The 21,450-nt window shown below is 37.2% G+C and overlaps 1 protein-coding gene across 1 annotated transcript in view; it reads left to right on the top strand.

Moving 5' to 3' along the window:
• Positions 1–21,450, top strand: part of ZMYM2 (zinc finger MYM-type containing 2) — a 73,238-nt gene that overhangs the window by 34,228 nt on the left and 17,560 nt on the right. The window contains exons 10-16 of the mRNA XM_039718378.1: positions 7,744–7,916; positions 13,960–14,125; positions 14,984–15,018; positions 16,778–16,907; positions 17,078–17,193; positions 17,913–18,084; positions 19,558–19,659. Coding sequence (XP_039574312.1) covers positions 7,744–7,916; positions 13,960–14,125; positions 14,984–15,018; positions 16,778–16,907; positions 17,078–17,193; positions 17,913–18,084; positions 19,558–19,659 — 894 coding nt within the window. The remainder of the gene's footprint in view (positions 1–7,743; positions 7,917–13,959; positions 14,126–14,983; positions 15,019–16,777; positions 16,908–17,077; positions 17,194–17,912; positions 18,085–19,557; positions 19,660–21,450) is intronic.

Here is a 21,450-nt window from a genome sequence, read left to right as displayed (position 1 = left end):
AGATTATTTTTTTGAGCATGCAATTATTCTTCATCAGAAGACAATGTACCACAGTTTGAGAAGGAATAGCCAGAGGTACTCAGTCACAAAAGTTGCTGATATTTTTTGGAAGAAATCGAGCCCTCAAGGGAAAATGTGGGGAATTTTCAGGGGAGTGTTTATAAAAGGCTCCTAGATAAAATCAAAAATCAAACACATGATGAAATTTCTGCAAGTGTACTTACTTGTTCATCTTTGTGCAAACTGATGGAAAGCATATATAAGATCAACCACAAATATCCCTTGACTGCTTACAGCTGCCCAGCTGGAGTACAGAAGATGTTGTCATTGCTCCCATTCTTCATACCTGCGGGGTTTTTTCACACATGCATATACATATATATTTACACACAAGCCCTGGAACCTCTTGGTCTCTTGGATCAGTATTTCTGTGTGGTTTTATTCCAGCTCTGTTTCTTTATATGTTTCTCTTGAGACACTTCAAAATATGTGCAGAAGGTAGCTGAAAATTCCATTATAATAAAGTGTGATTAGAACTGACCTAGATTTTGTGCTGAAGATGGTTATTCATTCCTTCATGGAATATAGGATGCTTTTTCTGTTTTTGTCCAAAAATCGGATGCTATGTGGAGAATGAACAACCTGAACAGAGTAGATGAAAGAGTTTAATCTGTTCCACTGGTGCTGAGGCTGTCCTGGTGTTTTACCACTAGAATGCTGCATTCCAAAATATCTGTGTCTAAATTAAATAAGATATGTATGCTAAAGTAAGAAGTAGCTTGTGGATTTTTATGTATGTGTAGTTGCATGAGACTGTACAAGTTTTTCATCTTGAGGAAATCTTCAAACTACTGGGTTTGGGATATTTTTTGTTTTTGTACTACATATTCCTTCTGAGAGTCTGGGAGAACAAATCAGTCTTTGGAAATCCAGCAATGAAACTATTTTATTATGAATATCACCATAATTTTACTTATTTGTAGATGCTTACTTAATGCACCTTTCCAGTAGAACTAAGTGCTATGACTTGAACAACACTTAATAATTTTAACAAGGCTTAATAATTTTATGATGCAAGTTTTAATGACGCTGATTCGTATCTGGTTGTCTTCTTCTAGGAGGGAGAAGGTCATTAAGCTGTTGGAGTAGCACAGTTATCTGATGCTTGGGAATTCTTTTCAAATGGATAATACAGATAAAAGACAGCTGTCAAACTAGCAACTGTACTATAAGCCTGATAGCCTGGTAGTAAATTTCTGGGAATTATGATTTCTACAAATGAAACTCAATGAAGACATTGTCAATGAAGACATTGAGTTTTCTCTGAAAACGTCTCTGATGTTTCATCTAAGTAGAGATAACCTCTTAAAATACTGTAGAGTCGACAAGTGGAAAAATAAATTTAGGAGATTAAGTAATTTTACGTTCTTCTAGGAAAGGTTCAGTTAAAGCATTGTAGATTTTAGAGTGGGATTTTCCCAATCAGTACTGCTCAGTGGACTGTTTGCGAAAGTATACTATTAAATGATTAGCTGATTAATTTTTAGATTTAGATGAAAATATTACAGATACTAAGATAGTCTAAACACAGGTATGTTAAATTTTATAGAGGTGCTTAAATTCCAGTGTTTCACAATCAATTAGCATACTACCTGATATTTTAGCAATTCCTGGTTTTATTAGAAACAGCAAAAAAATTTTGTATGAACTGATGTGTGATATGAAATGTTGCTGAGACTTTGTTATAGTTGCTGGGCTTCTGTGGTGGATGGGCCAAGGAAGAGTTGGTGCACTGTCCCTGCCGTGCTGAGCTGCTGTGTCCCCCTAGACAAAGGGAGTTGCCATCAACCCTGCATGAATCTCTTTGTTCCTGATGTTTGGTCTCATTATTTTTAAAGTGAGAGCTACAGAAACTGTTCCAGCACAGTTTTTTTAATAGTTTACATTAGCTACTATCTTTTTTAGAGGCATCAATACTGCTTTTGAAAATAAAATGTACGGAATTTGGTCTTGCATACAGAAATTTTTGAAGACAGTATGAAATCACCCTTTTACAAACTCTAGGATTTGGGCTTCACAGAGCTGTTATGTCCCTTTCAACAGCTCATGATGGAGGCCTGCCATGTTGAAATAATATGATCTTGCTACAGTGCCTAGTTTGGTTTTGCTCATGATCACTTCTTCTGGCAGTGTCCCTTGTGAGATAAATTCTAACCTGAAATGTCAGTTTCTATGTGGCTTTAATTTAAAGCTTTATTTGGTGCCAAGTTGGGATATCCTGGCAAAAGGGGACAAGTAAAAATCAGAACACTTCTTAAATACTGCAGAATGCATGATCCTTAAAAATGCTCGTTCACAATTGCAGGAGTCATTTTGTTTCTGCAGGAGGATATTCCTTTCCTAGACTGATTTAGTAGAAAATGGAAGTGAATGTTGGAGGTATTTAGAGGTGCCTGGGCTATTCTGAGGCACTCTGACATCCTGCTATGGACAGAATTTAGAATGGGACATTCCTGGCCTCTTGAGACACGGCAGTTGTCTCCAGGGAACGCTTGATTGGCACAGAGCAGTCATGGTTTGGCCGTGACTGCTCAGGCCATGTCATCTGATTAAGCAGTCTGGTTTTAAATCTTTGAGCCACAGATGACTGTTCCAAACAAATTTTGTTACTGTAAAAGCTGAAATAATATTTTCTGCTTATAGAAATGAATTAAGGTAAAAGAGACAGCATATTCAATTCTGACAAGTCACTTAAGAGGTATTTAACAGGCTCCCTTGCTACAGAAGCACCAAGTGAAGGCTTTTGGTTATGCTGAAGGAAAGCAAAGTTCTGCACCTCCTAGAGAAACACACATGGAAGAGCTGGACAATTTGTTCTTGTGATATTTCACTTGTGGAAGAGTCTCAGTGTAGATGTTGTTTCCAATTAGTGCTTCTTGGATGCTTCTCTCCTGAAGTTACTGGACAGTTTTAACTTGTTAACCTGGATTTTGATACTTCTTACAGTGTTCTTGTAGTTGAGAAATGGAAAGATATAACTATGCTGTGGAAGAGATTGTTTATCTTCCTATCCCTTTATAGGGGGAGAACATTGATAGTGTTCAAGTAATATAATTTAAAATTTTGGTACATGTATTGAGTCTTGAAATTTTTGTTTTTCATTGTGGAGAGATAATTTGTAACATGGTAAAGAATATAAAGTAAAATCCTGTGCATTGTTCGACACCAGCGGTCCTTGTTAGATTTTCATTCTTCTCTGTTAATTCTACTGTTGTGTCTTTTTTTAAAGAGATTTGAGATAGTTCTTTGAGCAAAGACAGCCTTGACTGGTGCAGATAGGGGGTGATGCAATTTAATGTGCTGAGGTTATGAGCACAAGAAGAAAAAAGCTTATAAAGATGCTTCTTATTAATGTGAAAGAATTATCAACCTGAAAATATTTAAGAATAAGCAAAACATGAGTAACTGGATTGGAGTAGGAGGGAGGAGAATGGAAGGAGATAGTACCTAATATCAGAAAATAGTAGGATAAACTGAGGTTGTATGAAAGTTGGATTGAATAATAATAATAAAAGGTTCTTAAGGTGAAGACAAGGAACGAAGGGGTATACACAACTTGTCTTCACACAGAAGAGGGTAGGGTCTACTTTAACAGTAATCCAAGCAGGACCTAGAATTTGGATACGTTACATCTGTTTTCCTAAAAATAATAATGTTTATTATGAATCCAGAGACAGCAGGTGATAGCATTGTGGGTATGGAAGAGGTTTTGTATTCAAATCATTACAGAGGGAGATGAAGCAGAAAAATCTGGATGGAACATAGCTCTAGAAAGCTTCCAAGATGTAGTTTGTGATGCTAAAGGCCTGTTGTTACTCTTCTCTGGAACAGGTAACAATTGAAGTTATTACAAGATGAGAGAAAAGCAAGTTTTGTATATTACTTGAAGGACAAAGGTAGTTTAGTAAGGACAGCATTTCAGAGGTAAAAAAACCAATTCTTTTAGTGTGGAACAATTACTTTTTATAAAATATATTAGTCCCTGTGGTAAAAAAGGGACTGGTGTTGAGGGCTCAGGATTATTTCTGGTTCAGCATTCCTTTTTACACAGCTACTTGATGTGGGAATGTACTGAGCTTCCTTTAATTCAGGTAGGTGCTGTGGTAGAATAAGATCATGTTCTTAGTAGCTTACTTGCACTGAGTCTGCAGTCAGTCAAGTGAAGCAGGGTTTTCTGCCGAGGGCAGCTCTGCAGGGCTGAACCTGGCAGAGATCTTGGATCTGCCAAGAGAAAGGAAGCTCTCTTAACCTGGAAATTCCCTGAGGTAAATGTTTTGAGGAACTGCCTGGGTATTGTCATGTCAGCAATCTTCTCTTGTATGTGTTCAGATAATTTCTTTCATTTATGTGGGGAACCAAAATTCAAGGCCCTTAAGAGATAGGTCGTGTGTTGGGTTTTGCTTGGAAGCCAGAATTCTAATATTGTCTTAATTAAGGATATGTTAAGTTAGCAGATAGTCACTCACTTGGTTTTTGTTTGCTTCAGATTCTGAGTTGGTGATACTTCTGAAAATGGTCCTTAGTGGTCTTTCTGAGACAGCCAGCTTGTGGGAGGGTGTTAGAACTTTAATAAAGACTGTAATTAATGGCTGCTGTAGCTTGAGCCAGATAACCTGTGCTTATAATTTCTTTCAAAGTAAGAGCTGTTTTCTCTCTGAGGCACTTTAAAGCAGTGGAGGTTTTTATCTGATAACACTGTAACTTGTGGGTCTGGTGTTGTAGCAGAAATCTTGAGGAATTTATCTGAGTAAAACCAGATCTCTTTGTTCAAAATGTTGGGACTGTCAGCTGTCTGTTTTAGGCAGTGCTTATACTCATGAACCCCAAGTCCCCAGGGGAGTTAGGCTGAACAACCCCTCAGCATTTTAGTGTTTATATTAGAAAGGTCAGACATTCAGTGCTTTTTGTATTACTCATTCACAGTGTGCTGTAAATCAAAGCCAACTTCATGGTCACATCTACAAGGCCGGCATGGATGTTACTGTTGTGTTGATTCAGGATTTCTGTTGTGCAAGAGAGGACCAAATTGAGCTTAGAATCTGTTTTGCCAAAGTCAAATACCTTTTTCCATACAGTCTTACTCTTTCAGTTGAAACCATAGCATTGTAATAAAAATGTATATACTGGACTGCAGACTACCAAGGAGCTAAGGAAGACATTCTGCTTTCTCTTTCTTTGAAGTCACAAGATAGATCTTGAAGCTAGACCAGTATTTCCCTGGCCCCATAGATGAAGTTACCCATTATAAACGCATAAAAGAGTTTCAGAAAAATCTGTAGAATTTTGCTCATGATGTTGCAAAAGAAAGACTTTGTAAAGATTCTACTTTAGCAAGTTTCAGGGTTGTAAGAATCTACTCTCAACATCCAAAGTTTTATAAAAAAGGGTTTTTTTATCTTCTGTAGAGGCCTCCTTCAGCAAGAAGCCCTGCAGTCAGTGGTCTATTAAAAAAAACCAAAAAAATATTTCCAGGCATTTAGGTCTTAAGGGCTGGGATTTTTTACTTTTTGTTTCCTCTTACTTACTGTTCACGGATAATTTTCCACGAGTCACAGAGATATGGGAGATGTTTGACTGTAGAGTGGAAAATTTCTTACCTGATAACTTTTTAAAATAAAATAGCTGTATCATCTTCAACTTTACTTCCTGTAGTTCAGCAGCCAATAAAAATGTTTCTTTTTTCCATTCCTTTTTGAAAATTATTTAGCCAGATGGACATAGGTTGCCTGGTTGGTAATAGAGAAGTGCTACTTAGTCTGTAGTTTTGATAGTGTGATGCAGCATTGCGTGGCTCTTCTAAGAGACCACTGAAGAGTGGTGCTAAGGTATCTCTGGAATTTTAAAGAAGTGGAAGGAATAGGATGCTCCATGCAATAATGAGAGATAGAGCCAGCAGGAAAAAATACTAGCAAGAAATTTTGCTTTTAATTGGTACTTTTAACTCATAGCTTGCACACAAGTGTCAGGATTATTTCCTTCAAAGCAATGTATTTAAAAGTCCAAATCATTTGCATTCTAAGGATGGTTTCTGGATATGGCACTTTCCATCTGTGGTAGTAATTTTTTTTATTTTGTTGTTGAAGAACTGAAAAGAAAAAGCCCAATGAACAAACAAACAAACAAACAAACCACAACAAAACCACTTTAAACCAGATTATCTACAGTGTCTTATTTGTACAATATTCTGTAAATGTCTTGTTTTGACATTACTAGCAAATTTCATTCATGACAAAGTTTAAGTTCCTCGATAACCTTTTGTTTTTGGAAGATTCAGTCTGCTGCATCTTACATTTGCATTCTTGTGCTTTTAGTGATTTAAAAATAGTATCTCAGTTAATTATTAATTCTGCCCTAATAGACAACAGCAGAAGTCACATAATTGAAATTACTGAATACATTATAATGTTTTTATATTCTATATGGCAGAGGAAGTACAGCATGTGTCTTACATACTGAGTTTCATAACTTACCAGAAGTACAGAAGTCTGCATCCGTTAGATTATATATACATCCTAGCAGAGTGTACACTTGGAAGACTTGAGTTCTCATCTTTGGTGGTGCTGTGATATTTGGTAGATCATAAAAACAGGTGCAGTTCCTTAGATTAAAGGTCTGTGTAAATGTTATCTTGTCCCTACAGTGTTTGATGTAGAGAAATACTTCATTTTCTCATTCTTTTCTCTCCTGTAAAATTAGAACAATTACAGAGGTGTACAGTAATGATTTAGACATCAGCTGAGTAGGTGCTGGATTTGAGGTCATTTAAATACTATGTATTCTGAAAATAGCCTATGTAATAGCTACAGTATTCATCTTTTAATGCATTTACTGTGGTAGAATGTCTTTCTAATTTGCTTCAGGGGGGATCAGATTATGGAAGAATATAGCTGTCATTATTGCAGCCTTGAAATTATGACTGCATAGGAAATTAAAAAACAAAACAAAAAAAAACATCCCAAAAGAACCCCACCAAAAACCAAACCAACACAAAACAACAACCAACCAAATCCAAAATAACCAGTATCTACGCCCCACCCTAATGTGGGAAAAAAAATTAAAATATTAATTGCATATAAATTCTTCCCAAATTTCATGTGCAATTGCAATTTCCTTTCATTGTCTCACTACTGACCATTGCTTACTTTATTGTTACATTTTTAAGAAATCCCTCAGATCTGAGGTCATCTTGTACATATTAGTGTTCTTAAATATTAATGAGTTATCTTAAGTGGTTTGCTGTATTAATATAAATGAAGGTAGTAATAAAATTAAGTTGATCCATGAAGATATGTATTTCTTTAGCAGCTAGTGGTGTCTGGATCTGTAGCATTTTGAGGATGTGTAACTGAGCAATGTAACTCCAAGTCAATGCTTTTGCATGGGTCTATATTAAAAGAAAATTATATGGGTTTCTTCCCTGACTGTTTATTCAGGGAGTTGAGAAAAAAAAATAGCATAGGTGTTTGAAAAAGATGCTAGCATCACAGGAAGCCATAGAGTTGTGTAGGGAAGGTATTTGGGTAAAAATGTCTTGAAATGTAGTCTTACTGTGCAACCTGAATTTGTCTGAAGCCCCAGTTGTTAGCTGTTGCTGTATTCATTTAATTTTCAATATTTAACTCTTAACTGTGATATCTCTCTGTAAAAGTTACTTTGTTCCTAATGTTTAAAATCTGTTTCCAGGCTGCAAGCTGCTATATAAACAAGACTTTGCAAGACGGTTAGGACTGAGATGTGTTACTTGTAATTACTGCTCACAGCTGTGCAAAAAGGGAGCAACTAAGGAACTTGATGGTGTAGTGAGAGATTTCTGCAGTGAAGAGTGCTGTAAAAAATTTCAGGACTGGTACTACAAGGCAAGTAACTCAGAATTTTTGACGAGAGCTCCACAATTAAAAAAACCAAAAATGCACATGTGAGGATATCTCAAGGACTGTGCAGCAAATATGGCTTACTTCAGCAAAGCATTTGCTATAGAATAAGCAAATGTGTTTAATGTCACCATTTCAGTTTTTGCAGATATTAGAGCAGCATTTCTGTAATCTGATTTTATTAATTCGTTTGGCAAGGAAGTCTTGAGTTACAGAAAACAAAAAAAATTAGTATGTATATTTGTTACTTTACAGTTTCAATCTTTTCTCAGTTAATACCACATTTTTCTTGTCAAAACTTCTTAAATCTGTATTCAGAATGTTGCAAATGCTGTTAGTAGCAGCTGGATACCTTGAGTTCGCTGACATTAGCAGAGTTTTTCTTGTTCCTGTTTTTGCCTCCTTTTTTGCCTTTTCCCTTCTCCCACAGTTTGAACTGCAGAGGCTTTGATTGTTCAGTATTTCCCAGTGGAAAGGATGCCAAAGGAAAAAGCAAGACCAAATGGATTTCTAATAACAGTTTAAATCAAACAGATAGCATCTATTCCTAAGTCTCTGGAAGCTTAACTGCCTTGTGAAGCACCAGCAAAGATTTCACAATAAGAGGTTTTTTTGTTTACATTTTTTGAAAGGAAAAGATGAAATTGGACTGGGTTTAACCTGCGATTAGTGCCATGGATAAAATATTTGATCTCTGGTGTGAACGTCCTGGAAAGCTACACTGATAATTTCAAAACAAGAACTACATTATGGATGCAATTGCAAAAAAGACAGTACAAAATTCATCACCGTACCAAAACTCTGCACACAGCCTGGAAGGCAGTAAAAAACTTGAAATGTTAGAGGGCTAGATACAAGTCCTGTAATTCAAGATGATCTACCTACCATAAAAGAACTGATTACGAAGATATATCTGATATTTTGGAATGTCTGGTTCCAGAAATGTTACAGCCAAACACTGTAAATTCTTTATTTTGAGTAATGTATGTAGGGTCTTGTTAGACATTCCTAAAAGAAAACTTCGGAAGACAACAATGTGTTTCTTTTGTCTCACATGAAAATAGGGTGACAGAGCTTGGCTGCAAAGTTCTTAACAAAAATATTAACTTCATACAGTAATATTTAATCTATCTATATGCCGTAAAACTTGGGGTGAGATGAAATTTATCCCTGTGTGAAAAAAAGTGCCTTCTGGTAGAGAACTTAAATCTTTGGTGTGCTTTAGAAATCGTTTGGTGATTCAGCAAAAAGTATAGTCTGGAGGTGTGCATACCAAACTATTTAATGTACCTAAGCTTCTGTGGAAGCTTGTGCTGTGATTCAGCTTTGAGAATCACTTGAAAACTCGGGCTTCAGATTATCCTGATTCATGGCCCAAGGAGCCTGCATAAATGCTTTTGTTACCATGTTACAGCCAAGTTAGATTTGATGTTATAAAAAGGCAATTTAAACAAATTTGCTAGTAACTTTTGATACTTGATGATGTTGATGTGTTAGATACTTCTACTTTTTGGAAGTTATGCTTACTAGGGTGCCAACGAAGAGTTGTTAATTGTAATTTTTTTCAAGTGCTTCTTAAAGCCTTAATGCAATTGAGTTTTAGTTTAAAAAGCTTGAGATTTATTACGTGGGAAAGAGATACAATAGGTTTTGGGGAATTGTGTCTTTTGCTAAAATTCTCTTTTTTATTTCTTTACATCCTTGCTGATAACTTCTCCCACTTTATGGAAGTTGCTCCAGATACATTAGATTTGGTAGTGTATTGTTAGCTCAATATACTTATGTAGCCAAAATAGACAATAATCAAAACATGGGAAGACAGAATAGATAAGCACCATTCTCTGAATTTGTACTTCATTAGCTGTTTTGTCTGTTAGCTTCTTAAAAGAATAGTTACATATGTATGAGCTTTGTCTCATTTATGCAATGTCCAGTGTTATTTTGGAGTTTCAATGAATGTATACATGAAGAGAAATAAGTAGTAATAATTCAGTAATGTTTTAACACCATCATTGTGTTCATTAAACAAGTGTTTGTCTCCATCTTCTTTGTCTACTTTTTTTTATGGACACATCTTTCTCATGTAGTATTATATGGAAAATGTTGTAACCTTTTAAAAGAATCAGGTATTGTGGGAGCACTTCCCTGAATGCCAATATTCTCTTCTCAGAAAGCCAAAAGAAATTAGCAGTAGTAGAAGCACAACAATTTATCTAGAAGTATTAAAAGTTCATTAGACTTACCTAGATAAGAGTCCTTTAAACATAATATGAGGCAGTGAAATGTAAAAGAATAGTTTTAGTCCTGATCATCTGTTGAACAACAGCTGCAGTTGGTGCCAAGTTCTGAGGAAATTTCTACTCTATGGGTTCCATGCACTTCTGAGACAAGAGACAGAATTTTGGGTGTCTGGAGGTTAGCTCCCTAAGTTTTTAGAGCTCCTCCTGTAAACTTGCATGCAGTGGTTTGGATGTTAATTCCAGAAAATCCCTGGGAGACATCAATCTTCAGGTAGCCTGATTGACAGTTTCAATCATTTGGTGTTATACTGTAGCATTGAAATTGCCTTGAACAAGAGTATACAGTTCTGAGAACAGCAGAGGAACCTGTTTCTTTAAATACACACTGAGAAACATTGGTGGCAGTACTGCAGCTGAAGTGCTGTCTGATTCTCCACTGTAACCTCACAGGTCATGCGAGGCTGCAGTGCAGAATTGATTAGACTCAGCATGTGCAGCGATGTCTCTGTTCAGTGGGGGTCTGGTGTCTGCAGCAAAGAGCAAGTAGGAGGTGGGGAACTGCATTCTGAGGCAAAGAAAATCACTGTGGCTGGTGAGCTCAGCAGTTGTAAAATTTGAAAGTGAAGCCAGCATTAATCAAAATGGTAAAGACAGCAAGACAGCCTTGTGGAATTTCTCTTGTTGGAATTCAGCCATTCTCTAGTTAGACATCTCAACCTCCAGTAAGTACTCTTTCAGAACAGCTGATCTTTTATAATCACTCACTCTCTGGGAGCAGCTTTTGCTTCCTATTTACTGCAATTGAAGCTGGAATAGACAGCTAAGATTAGTTGAAATTTATAGCAGTCCAAACCATTGGAGAACATTAGCAACAGGTGATGGAGGGATTAAACATGTAAATAAAAAGCCCCACATATGTAAATTTTATTCTTTAACCCAATTTTGGGGCAAAAATTAGTGATTTATACTAATCACCATGCCCATTTGAACATGTTGAAGCAATGGGAAAAGAAATGTACCAAACAGCAGTTAGGAGTGGCAGAGGACTTGTGCAGTGCAAGCACAGCAAGCAGAGATGGGCTTTTTGGAACACAGAGATAAGCAGACTTGAGGCAGATACTTTGGAGATTCAATTAACATTTAGTGCCACTGTCCCAAGTGAAAACAAATTACAAGGGGAAGGAAAAATCATAAAATGTCATTAAAATCTTTAATTCATTTTCACTTTCAATATATTTGATGCTCAGGGAAGTGGGTGAGCAAACAGGTAGCAGGAAACTTCAGTGCATGGAACGGTGTATAACAATGACTGTAAACAGAATTATGGAAATAGTAGAATTCAAGTATAGTCAATGTAGAGATGAGAAGTGAAGCATCACTGTAAAAGAATCCCAGGTTTCCTGAGGAATAGTAATTTCCATGCAGAAGCAAACCAATTTTTTTTTACCTAAATAATTTAGTAGAAGCCCAGGAGAGTCAAGAGTATATCTATTCAAAAGCCTAACTGAAAAAGGAAACTGGGAGAGGGGGAGAACAGTTGCAGGAATGAGAGAATCACAGAATTGTTGGGTTGGAAGGGACCTTCAAAAGGCTGGGTAATCCCAAAACCTCTGCAATGAGCAGAGACTTCTTCAATGAGATCAGGTTGCTTGGAGTCCCATCCAACCTGACCTTAAAAGTTTACCTATCTATAACCTCTCTGGGCAACATGTTCCAGTGTTTCACCCTCATTCTAAAAAACTTCTTTCTTCTATCTAATCTTAAGTCGACCTTTTTTATATCTAATCTTAAGTTGATCCTCCAATTCAAAACCATTTTTCCCTGTCCTATCACAACAGGCCCTGCTGTAGGAAGGCTGTAGTTGCTGGATTTGACAAGATTTGACCCCTTTTTCTTTCTTTGAAGGAGAGGAAAATGAGCAGAAAGTGGTGCTTTGATAGTCAAGCAGCGTGCAGCAGGTCAGAATAGATGGGCTTTTCTGTACGTGAGTCAGCTGTCATTCTTAATCAGTGTTAGGTGGGTTTGAGATTTAAATTCAGAGTGAATGATACCTTTTTTTTCCTTTTCCTACTGGTATTTCAGTCTTTTGGTGGCTTTGGAAGTTGCGTCTGCCTTAAAGGTGTGAAGTCACAGCTTTCCTGAACTGAATAAATCTATACTATTTTGGCAACACTCTACATTTTATCTTCTTCCCTACTCCCTTCTAAGAATAAAGCTTGCATGCTCTTTTGTCCCACTGAGGTGATCTGCAAAAGGAGCTGTGGATCAGCATCAGTGGAAAGTCCAAGTGACAAATGCAACAAAAAGTAAGGGAGGATGGGGATGATGCAGTGCTGCAAGGCCTCTGACCTTGTGTGCCCTACAGGTGCATAAGCACTGCTGCTGCTACCTGCACAGAGAAGGCGTAAGAGAAATACCTGCTCTTCCAGGGCCACCTGATGCTTAGTGTGAGGTGATCTTGAAGCTGCAGCTTTAATTGCTCCCAATTTAAAGCTGGTTATTCTGTTAGAAACAAGCCTCTCTATGTATCATCTTTAAATACTTGAAAATTACAACTGAGAGCTTACTTTCTTACACTGCCAGAGGATGGTACTATATTGTTCAAATACAGAGAAGAAACTAAACATTTAATTATTTTTAAAATTGGAACTAATTGGCCTGTTCATACTTTTTTGGAGTCACAAAAACTACAGTTGGACTTCGTTTTGTTCTGTTTTGTTTTGTTTTTTTTAAATCATCAGAGCCTTGTGCATAACTGCAATGTTGTGTATGGTTTTATGTATTAATGTTTTATGTTGCATATATTATAACTTCCCTCTTCCTCTCCTGGCTATATTATTAGGTTGACTTACTTTGGATTCCTGAGCATCTTTAAAGTTTTTAATTTTTTAAGGTCTGCTTTAGGATGGAGGTTGCAAACAGCATCAAGGCGAGCTGTAGTGCAAACAATTATTTGCTTACTTGAAGATGTGAAATTGAGGCTATCACTATCCAGATAGTAACTGACAGTGTGGCAGATGAAATGCAGTAGAATCTATTCTGGAGAAAAATATTGTCTGCCTTAGTGATGCCTTATTGAATTAACATGCAGGTTCATGAAAGATATATTATTTAAATGTTTGACTTTCCATGCGAACTAAGTTTTGGGTGAGTCTGCTTTTTTTGAGAGAAATGGTTGTTTATAAATCATAGAGAAACTTGGATGATCTAAAGAATTGGAATTTAAAATTGTTGCCAAACTACTAAAGTAATGGAAATATAAAAAATATGTATGCTGATTTGATACCTAGAGAAGTGATTATTTTGATGACTTTTTAAAACCTTTCATTCTTTAAGTGATTATTTTGATGACTTTTTAAAACTTTTCATTCTTTAAAAAAAAATCAAAAAAACAGAAACCAAAAACTTGCCAGGTCTTGGAAGTACAAAAAATGGCTTGTGTTTGACCTCAGTTCAATAGAGTCATTCAGGAGCCTAACTCTTTCTGCTCTTGTTTTGCAGAATGCTTCAATGAAATTAATTAAAATTGATGCACAAAATTATTTTTTTGATGACTCTTTAGAAGTGAGCAATTTTTTTTTTTTTCACATAGTGACAGATTAATAAAAGCAAGCAGATCAGCTGAAAAAGAAGGTCGCTTAATGCTTTTAATGGTTGTTCATGAGCGAGGCTTAACTGTACAATGGTACTGAGTCCTCTGTGCTCTTAAAAGTGTAGCCTTTTAAAATGTAGCAGTAATTTCTTCCCAAGGCCTGTTTAAAAATGTGCAAATCTTCCTTTGCATTAAGGCTGTACGGTGTGACTGTTGTAAGTCCCAAGGAGCCCTGAAAGAGAAGGTGCAGTGGCGCGGCGAGATGAAGCATTTCTGCGATCAGCACTGCCTGCTGCGCTTCTACTGTCAGCAGAACGAGCCCAACCTGGCCACCCAGAAAGGACCTGAGAACCTGCACTATGGTAGGTGCTGCTTCAGGGCTGCTCAAGGAGCTTCCTTTAAATGAAAAATTGAAAGCTGCACGAATTATTTATTTGTTGTACTAAACTGCGTTAGGTGTTATCCTTTTCTGTGTTATCATCAGAGCTGTTGTCAGCTGTTGTCACTGAGCTGCTCTGGGTTAAGTGTAATTTCAGTGCTGTCTCATCATAGGAACAGAAAATGTTTTCCTCTTTTGTTGTGCTCCAGTTTGTCATCACTTACTCTGTGGAAACATTTCTCAAAATGCTTTTTGGTCACAGAGAACAGATGCACTAGGAATGAAAAAAAGAAATTAATTAAATGGAATTAAAGGAATATAAGTGAAATGGAAATGAGAATACAATGAAAGTATCTAGACAGGAGGAATATATTGCCTTTTTTTTTTCCTTTCTGTTGGCGATAGGTACTGTGTAAATTTGCTCATGGGCACTGAATACATGTTTGTGTGGTTTAAATGGGAAGTCAGGCAAAGTTCAAATAAACCAGCTTTTAAATTAATGCAATTATAGCAGCTCAGCTACTTTGTGTAGCCGTTTTCATACTTGAATGTTTCGGTGTTTACTTTTCTGAAAGAGGCTGTATTCACATCTGACTAGAGCATTGATTTATCATTTGCCTTTGTGTAAGGCTCAATACTGGAGTGTTGAGGGAGATCAGTGGGGAAATGTCCACGAAGGAAAAGTCTTGTGTGCAGTTCTCACCTGCAGTATGATACTAATGAGTTCTCTTGATTTAATGTTATATTGGTGACAGGTGTTGTCTTGAGCTGCTTACTGAAATTTGCTTTGATTTTGAAAAAGGGAAAAAAAAATTCTAAAAATGTTTCCTTGTACTTTTAGATCAAGGCTGCCAAACCCCCCGGACAAAAATGACAGTAAGTACATCTATTTAACACACTCTTAAACCTAACTCTCTGTCTCTATCTCTCTCTCTCTATATATATACATATATATATATATATATATAGACACAAAACATAATTAGATGTACTTAAAATGTGAGATACTGATGAATTAGAAGGATGCTATTAAAAACCAAAAATTATTGTCTTTGAATGATCCTAAGCTAAATTTATGTTGCTTTTTTTTGTCTCTTTCACATGTGTAGGTGAAATAAAACTTTCAAATATTCATACTTTCTTTTCATTGTCTTCTGGGAAACTAAATCATCAACCATGTGTTTTACATCTATAGTGCCTATAAATGTTGCTTAAAAGTTGATCAGCACACTGTGTGTGTTATGCATGTGTTTAGACAGATCAGGTGTATTTATTGAGTTTAGAACAGGAAGAGAATTTCACTGTCCAGTTGGAATATTAAGGTGGTAGCTCAGCTTTAAAAAGCTGAAAATAAATCTTCAGTTCTTAAATTTTATCCTTCCCAAGAGAAGAATTCCCAGGTGCTCAAGGTCTGATTGATTTTGCTGCAGAGTAGGGAAGCAGAGCCTTTTGCAGGATTGCTGTCTGGAGGGGTGGGGATCATCAATGGAACAGCAGCCTTCATCATTATGAGTCTCAGTTTTTCTCAGCTTGTCAAAAATACTACTATTAATATTATTTTCAGTTAGCTTAGTGTATTTTGTTTGAAATCTAGTTTTGTTTTGATTTGTTTGTCACATGGAAGCTCTGGGAGAATTGCCTTTTAAGTGCAAATAGGCATTAAAGATAAATCAGATTTAAGTGAAAAAGTGAAAGTTTTTGATGACAATACAAATATATTTAGGAAAAACACAGAAAATTCCTTAGACAGACAAGCTTAAGCTGTCATGTTAACAACTTTTAGTATTTTATGTTTAATGATGTTAATTCAGGCATGTAAAGATCATGTCAAAGCTATGTGTGATACAGTATTTTTTAATATATTTTAGGGAGTGTACACCTGTTAGAGCATATTGCTATTCTTGGGAATGGGCTTTCTTTCCCTGTCTAAAAGGACATATGGGGCTCGTCCTCCTATATATGACCAAATAAAACTGAGAGTTTGTTTCTCAAATTGGGTTCTAAAAGAGGTGCTCGGGTACAAAAACCATGTCTGGAGCAAGGGTTTTTTACCTCTTGACCAGAAGGATGCAGTTTGGGCATTCTGGGATGTTCCCAGGTTGTTGTCACTGTGGCTGTGCCAGCAGAGGGAGCCAGAAGTTCATACTTTAGGTAATAAAAAGGTGTTTCGAGAATTTCCATTCCGAAATATTAAAAAAAAAAAAAAGTCATCTTTGGACTATGGCATAATTCAAGAAGGTTTTATCTGGAGCCTAAAGTTTGTTCTCGCTGCTTATAATGAGCTCTTTTTACAGCTAAAATTACTTTTTATGTTATAAAATTGCTTAAATGGCGCTTTCACTTAAACAAGCATGTAAAAAAAAAACTTTGGAGGGTACCTTCAATTAAAAAAAAAGGAAAATGAGCCATAAGTGCCAGCCCTCCTCTTATGATGCTGGCAGTGGCAGCTCAGTACTAGGAACATAGAATAGCTGGCAATTTTAGAAATAGTAGTTGGTGCTGTTGTGTTGTGCTTCTGTGAGCTTCCTCTTCAGTATCTCTTTTATGAAAAGTATCAGCTGATACATTAAGTCAAGAACTTTGTGTTGGAATCAGTGTGGTGCAACAGCACCTTCTCTTATTTGCTCGTCTGCAGGGCTCAGCTCCACCACCTTCTCCAACACCTAACAGAGAAATGAAGAACAAGGCAGTTCTTTGCAAGCCTTTGACAATGACAAAAGCCACGTACTGTAAACCTCATATGCAGACAAAATCTTGTCAGACAGGTAACTCCTGAACTCTGCTAGAACTAATTTCCTCATTGCAGTTTTTTCTTAACTGTTACTGTCTTTTAGCATACTGCAAATATTCTGATTTTTTTGTTTCACTAAATGACAAGTGTAAAATATATTTAAATACCTGGCAGTATTTGCCTTTTTCCTTTTTCTCTTAATAGAAGATGAGTGGAAAAAAGAGTATGTCCCAGTGCCTATTCCTGTACCCGTCTACGTTCCGGTGCCTATGAACATGTATAGTCAAAATGTTCCTGTTCCTACCACGGTTCCTGTTCCTGTAAGTCAGCCTTCACCTTCATTTTAAAATTGGCATCCCTTCACATGCATGTGTGGGAGCACCTTGTGCTGCTGGTTGTTCTCCTGGTCCATCTAAAGGATTGCAGGGTGCTGCAGGGCTGTTTATTGAAAAAGCATTAGAATCCGACAGTGGCACTTGATTCCCTGATTGTTCTTCAGCACCTCTCTGCCTGTTTCCAGTGTGAAAATCTTGTGCCACTGAGCTTTTTAGGAACAGTTCTGAGTGATACTTCTGCTTTTGCTGAATATGCTGAATAAGCCTTTAACAGCAAGGTTTGTTCTTGGAATAAGGAAGCTGAAAAGGTTGTGTTGGGAAAGGATGGCAGAGTGGGATAAACAGCAGGAAAAAAACGAGCCACTGAAACAAGATGCTGATTTGTCCAAACTGTTAGTCTGAAGTTATAATCAGACAGGTTTGAAATTCCAAAGACCCTTCAGTTCTTTCTTTGACCAGCTATATTTTGTCTTTACTTTTCCTGTGCCCTTTCCTGCTATCCCTTCTGTTCATAGCTCCTTCATGTTGGGTTTTTAACCTGTCAGCATTTTTGGTTAGCTCGCACTAGAGTGACTTGTTTCTAATGTGTATCAACTCTGTCTCCCAGAAGAGTATAGGAATTTTTTTTTGGTTGTTGGTTGTTTTGTTGTGGCATTTTTTCTATTTTTTCTTTTCTAATTATCTCTGCCTCCCTGTCTGCACAGGTGCCAGTTCCAGTTTTTTTGCCCACTACTCTGGATAGCACTGAGAAAATCCTTGCAGCAATAGAAGAGCTGAGGGGAAAAGTGCCCTCAGATCCTCTAGAAGCTGAGCTACTGAACTTGTCAGGGGTGGTACCTGAACATGCTGGAAAAGCTGAAGCTTCTGATGTGGCCAGTGAGTTTCCTGATGAGTTTTTGACTGTTTGAAGTGCTGGGGAATGTGTGTGACAAGAAGAATTGGGTTTGGTTTTTTATTTTAGGGAAAGCTTGAGTACAACAGTGCTGTCACTGAGGTCTTACTTTAAGTTACATTGCAGTTTAATGTCAGATGGCAGCTAAGTACCACACAGCCACTCACATATTCCCCTCTGCCTGGTGGGGAAGAGACTTGGGAAGAAAAGTAAACCTTGTGTGTCAAGAACAGTTTAATAATTGAAACAAAGTAAAATACAATACTAGCTATACTAGCAAATACGATTAAATAGGGGAGAGAGGGGAATAAAACACAAGAAAACTAAGTGATGAACCATACAGGTGCTCTCCACCCACTGACCCATGGCCAGCCCGTTCTTGAGCAGCAATTGGTGCTTCCCAGCAATTTCCCAGTTATATACTGAGCATTGTGGTGTGGGATACCCCTTTGGATACTTCAGCTCAGCTGTTCTGGACATGCTTCCACTCAGCTCCTTGTGCACTCTGGCAAAACATGGGAAACTGAAAAGCTGATTTAGAGTAAGCACTACTGGGCAACAACCAACACATTATTTTCATAATAAAAAATTATATCTGAAGATCAAAAAGTCCCACATACTATGTAGTTTTAGTTTCTCAGTGCCCATGTCTCTTTGCTCTTCTTTCCTGGCTCTGCTTGCCCAAATCTTCAAATCTTTTCTGTCTTTCCAGGAAAATTTGCCATCACTCAGGTGAATTTTTTTTTTGAGGTTTTTTCCAAGCTTTTTCAACCGATTTCTGAAAATTCTTACACTTCTTGCCTTGTTATGTAGGAGGCCAGTGGAGCTGCAGTCCTGGGAGGTTTACTGTATTCTGTTCTACTGCCATTCTTCTACTAAAACTGCGCATTTCCGGTAGCACTGCAAGCTTGTCATTTTCAGTTTCTTGCTCTCTTTTGTGAAGTACAGCTAGCTAAATGAGCAGATGTATGGGATCAGAGCTTGCTCACTTACAGAGGACTGAATTTGGAGCAATCAGTGTTTGCCAGGAGTTGGAGAGAGTTCAAGCTTTGTTTCTCCCTGCCTGCATGCCTTATTTGAGAAACAGATCCTACAAAAGCAGACTTGAAAGTCTGTTCTGTTGTGACAGGATCAGGTAGGAAAATAGTTAGTTTTGTCAAGATTGTTTGAGTTCTGGGATTGGTTGATATGATCCAGTTTCACCAGTATTTGGTTTTCTATACATGTGCTTTGCTGACTCACCTTCATGGAGAAGAGCAATGGGCTAGTAAGTATCTTTTATGTTCGAAGGAAATCAGGTTGGAGAATTAAGAACAAGAACAAGAAAATGGAGGATAGTAATGAGCAGAACAATCAGTTTTAGAATAACTCAGCTTCTAAAGTTGTAGATCTGCACCATTTGGCTGATCCCATGTGTTGGTTAAAATAATGAAATGTTTTCCTTTTCTTTTAAACAGGTGTGATAGTTGACTCAAATCTCCTAAACTCAGAGTCACGGACAAACTTGCCTGATGTTCCATATGAGCCAGACCTTGATATTGAAATAGACTTTCCAAGAGGTAATTCTTCTGTGATTTTAATAAATACTGTGACACTGTGGACAGCTGTTGTACCTTGTTTAATCATCCTTTCAGAGGAATTTCATTTGATTGCAGGCTCCACCTTACTGACTGTTAGGTAAAATTTTGCCATGCCCTTGGCGACATGGGTGGGGGACTTCTGAATTAGTTCTCCCATCTTTCTAAATACAGTATTTGAAACAATGCAAAGAAAAGGGGAAGTTAACCATTCACAAAGAACTTGGCTGCATCATTTGTTTTGAACATGGATTTAGGAAAGTTGTTCTGAAGGCTCAAGGACTCAGGTGGCATGTGTCATGGAAAACATAATGAATCATTCTTCAGTCTTCAGGTATTTTCACAATTTAGAGAAATTACTGAAGAGTCAGCTTCCCACTCAAGTTTGATAGAAAATTGGCATGCAAGTTGGCATGCTGCACACCACTTGTGTTACCTTTTAATATCTGGGTAATGTCTGTATCTGCCTTTGAAGTAGTAGCATTATTTGAATTAGCAGGAAAAAAATCAGTACTTTGAGACCTTCCTTGAAAGAAGCTCTTGATGCTGTCTAGTACAATTTCTACCACTCTACAGAATGCAGGGAACAGTGTCTGTATCCTTACACCACAGCCTAGTCAATCCAAGATCCAAGAAATCTTCTGGCTGCAGTTACTGTCCCTCTTACATAGCTTCTGTTGGGCACATGACTCTGAAATCTGTCCTGGGCAGGTTCTGTAGGAGCTGACAGGCTCCTTTTGTGCTGTGCTGTAGATATCTGCAGTAGATGCCCCGTTTGCTCCATGCCTAATTTAAAGAGAAAGCCTGGGGGTTAGTCTGACCTTAATCTTGGGAAGTTTGCTAGTCAGATGCAGGGTTTTTAACCCTCTTTTTAGTGAGACTGGGTACATGAGAAAGAAAAACCATAGAAGAAAATAAATAATCAAGTTGGAGCAGTAAGTAGCAGCAGTCTGTAAGAGGCATTGATTACACTGAAGTGCTTCTGAGATAAGATTCTTTGTGGTATCAGGAGAAGGACTCCTTTTGAATCTGGGGCAGAGTTCTGAAATCTCTGCATGTAAGTGCTATTTCATCTGCACCAGTTGGAAAGCTGTCATGAGAAATAAGGTGGTGAACTCATATTATCAGAAGAGCATTCAATTTTGAGTGAAAACATTCTTTGATGGCTAAATGAGGGATGAACCATCTTCAATAAAGTAAATAAAGGTGGGACTTGCAACACTAAATCCATTCATATGTTGTCTCATTCCTCAACTTTGCCTGAAATAGAGTCCTCAATCCTACCCCTGAAATGTTAAATAGTAAATAGTATTTTGAGGTATTGCCATACATCTGCTTACCAAACTTAACTGTGTTATTCATCATGAGCTAGACCTCCACCACTTGTATAAATACAGACTAAGCCAGTTTCACTGAAGAAATTTGCCTTCTGATTCTTAATGTTTTAACCAAGTGTGATGTGCTACATAAAATAACAAAACATATATATAGAAATCATCTAAGTACATGAACAAAACTACATGTACAAAGTTAATTTGTATTTTTTCCAGTCATAGCTGCTTATTCTTGCCATACCTAAGAATTTTTGATGCCAAAGACAGCCTGGGCAGAAAACATTATGTGAGAGTCTACAGTAAGAAATGCTGCCTTAGCAACTTCAGATAATACTTGAAATGTTGAGCATTGTGTCCTCTGAAACCTACTTAGAAATAAACTATTTGACAGCTTTGTCTTTGTCTTACAACTTGACAGCTTTGTCTTAGTTTGAATATA

Source organism: Passer montanus, unplaced genomic scaffold (genome assembly GCF_014805655.1).
Source record: "Passer montanus isolate IOZ18808 unplaced genomic scaffold, ASM1480565v1 scaffold4, whole genome shotgun sequence".
NCBI classification, from domain to species: domain Eukaryota; kingdom Metazoa; phylum Chordata; class Aves; order Passeriformes; family Passeridae; genus Passer; species Passer montanus.
This window is presented reverse-complemented; position numbering and strand designations above follow the sequence as displayed.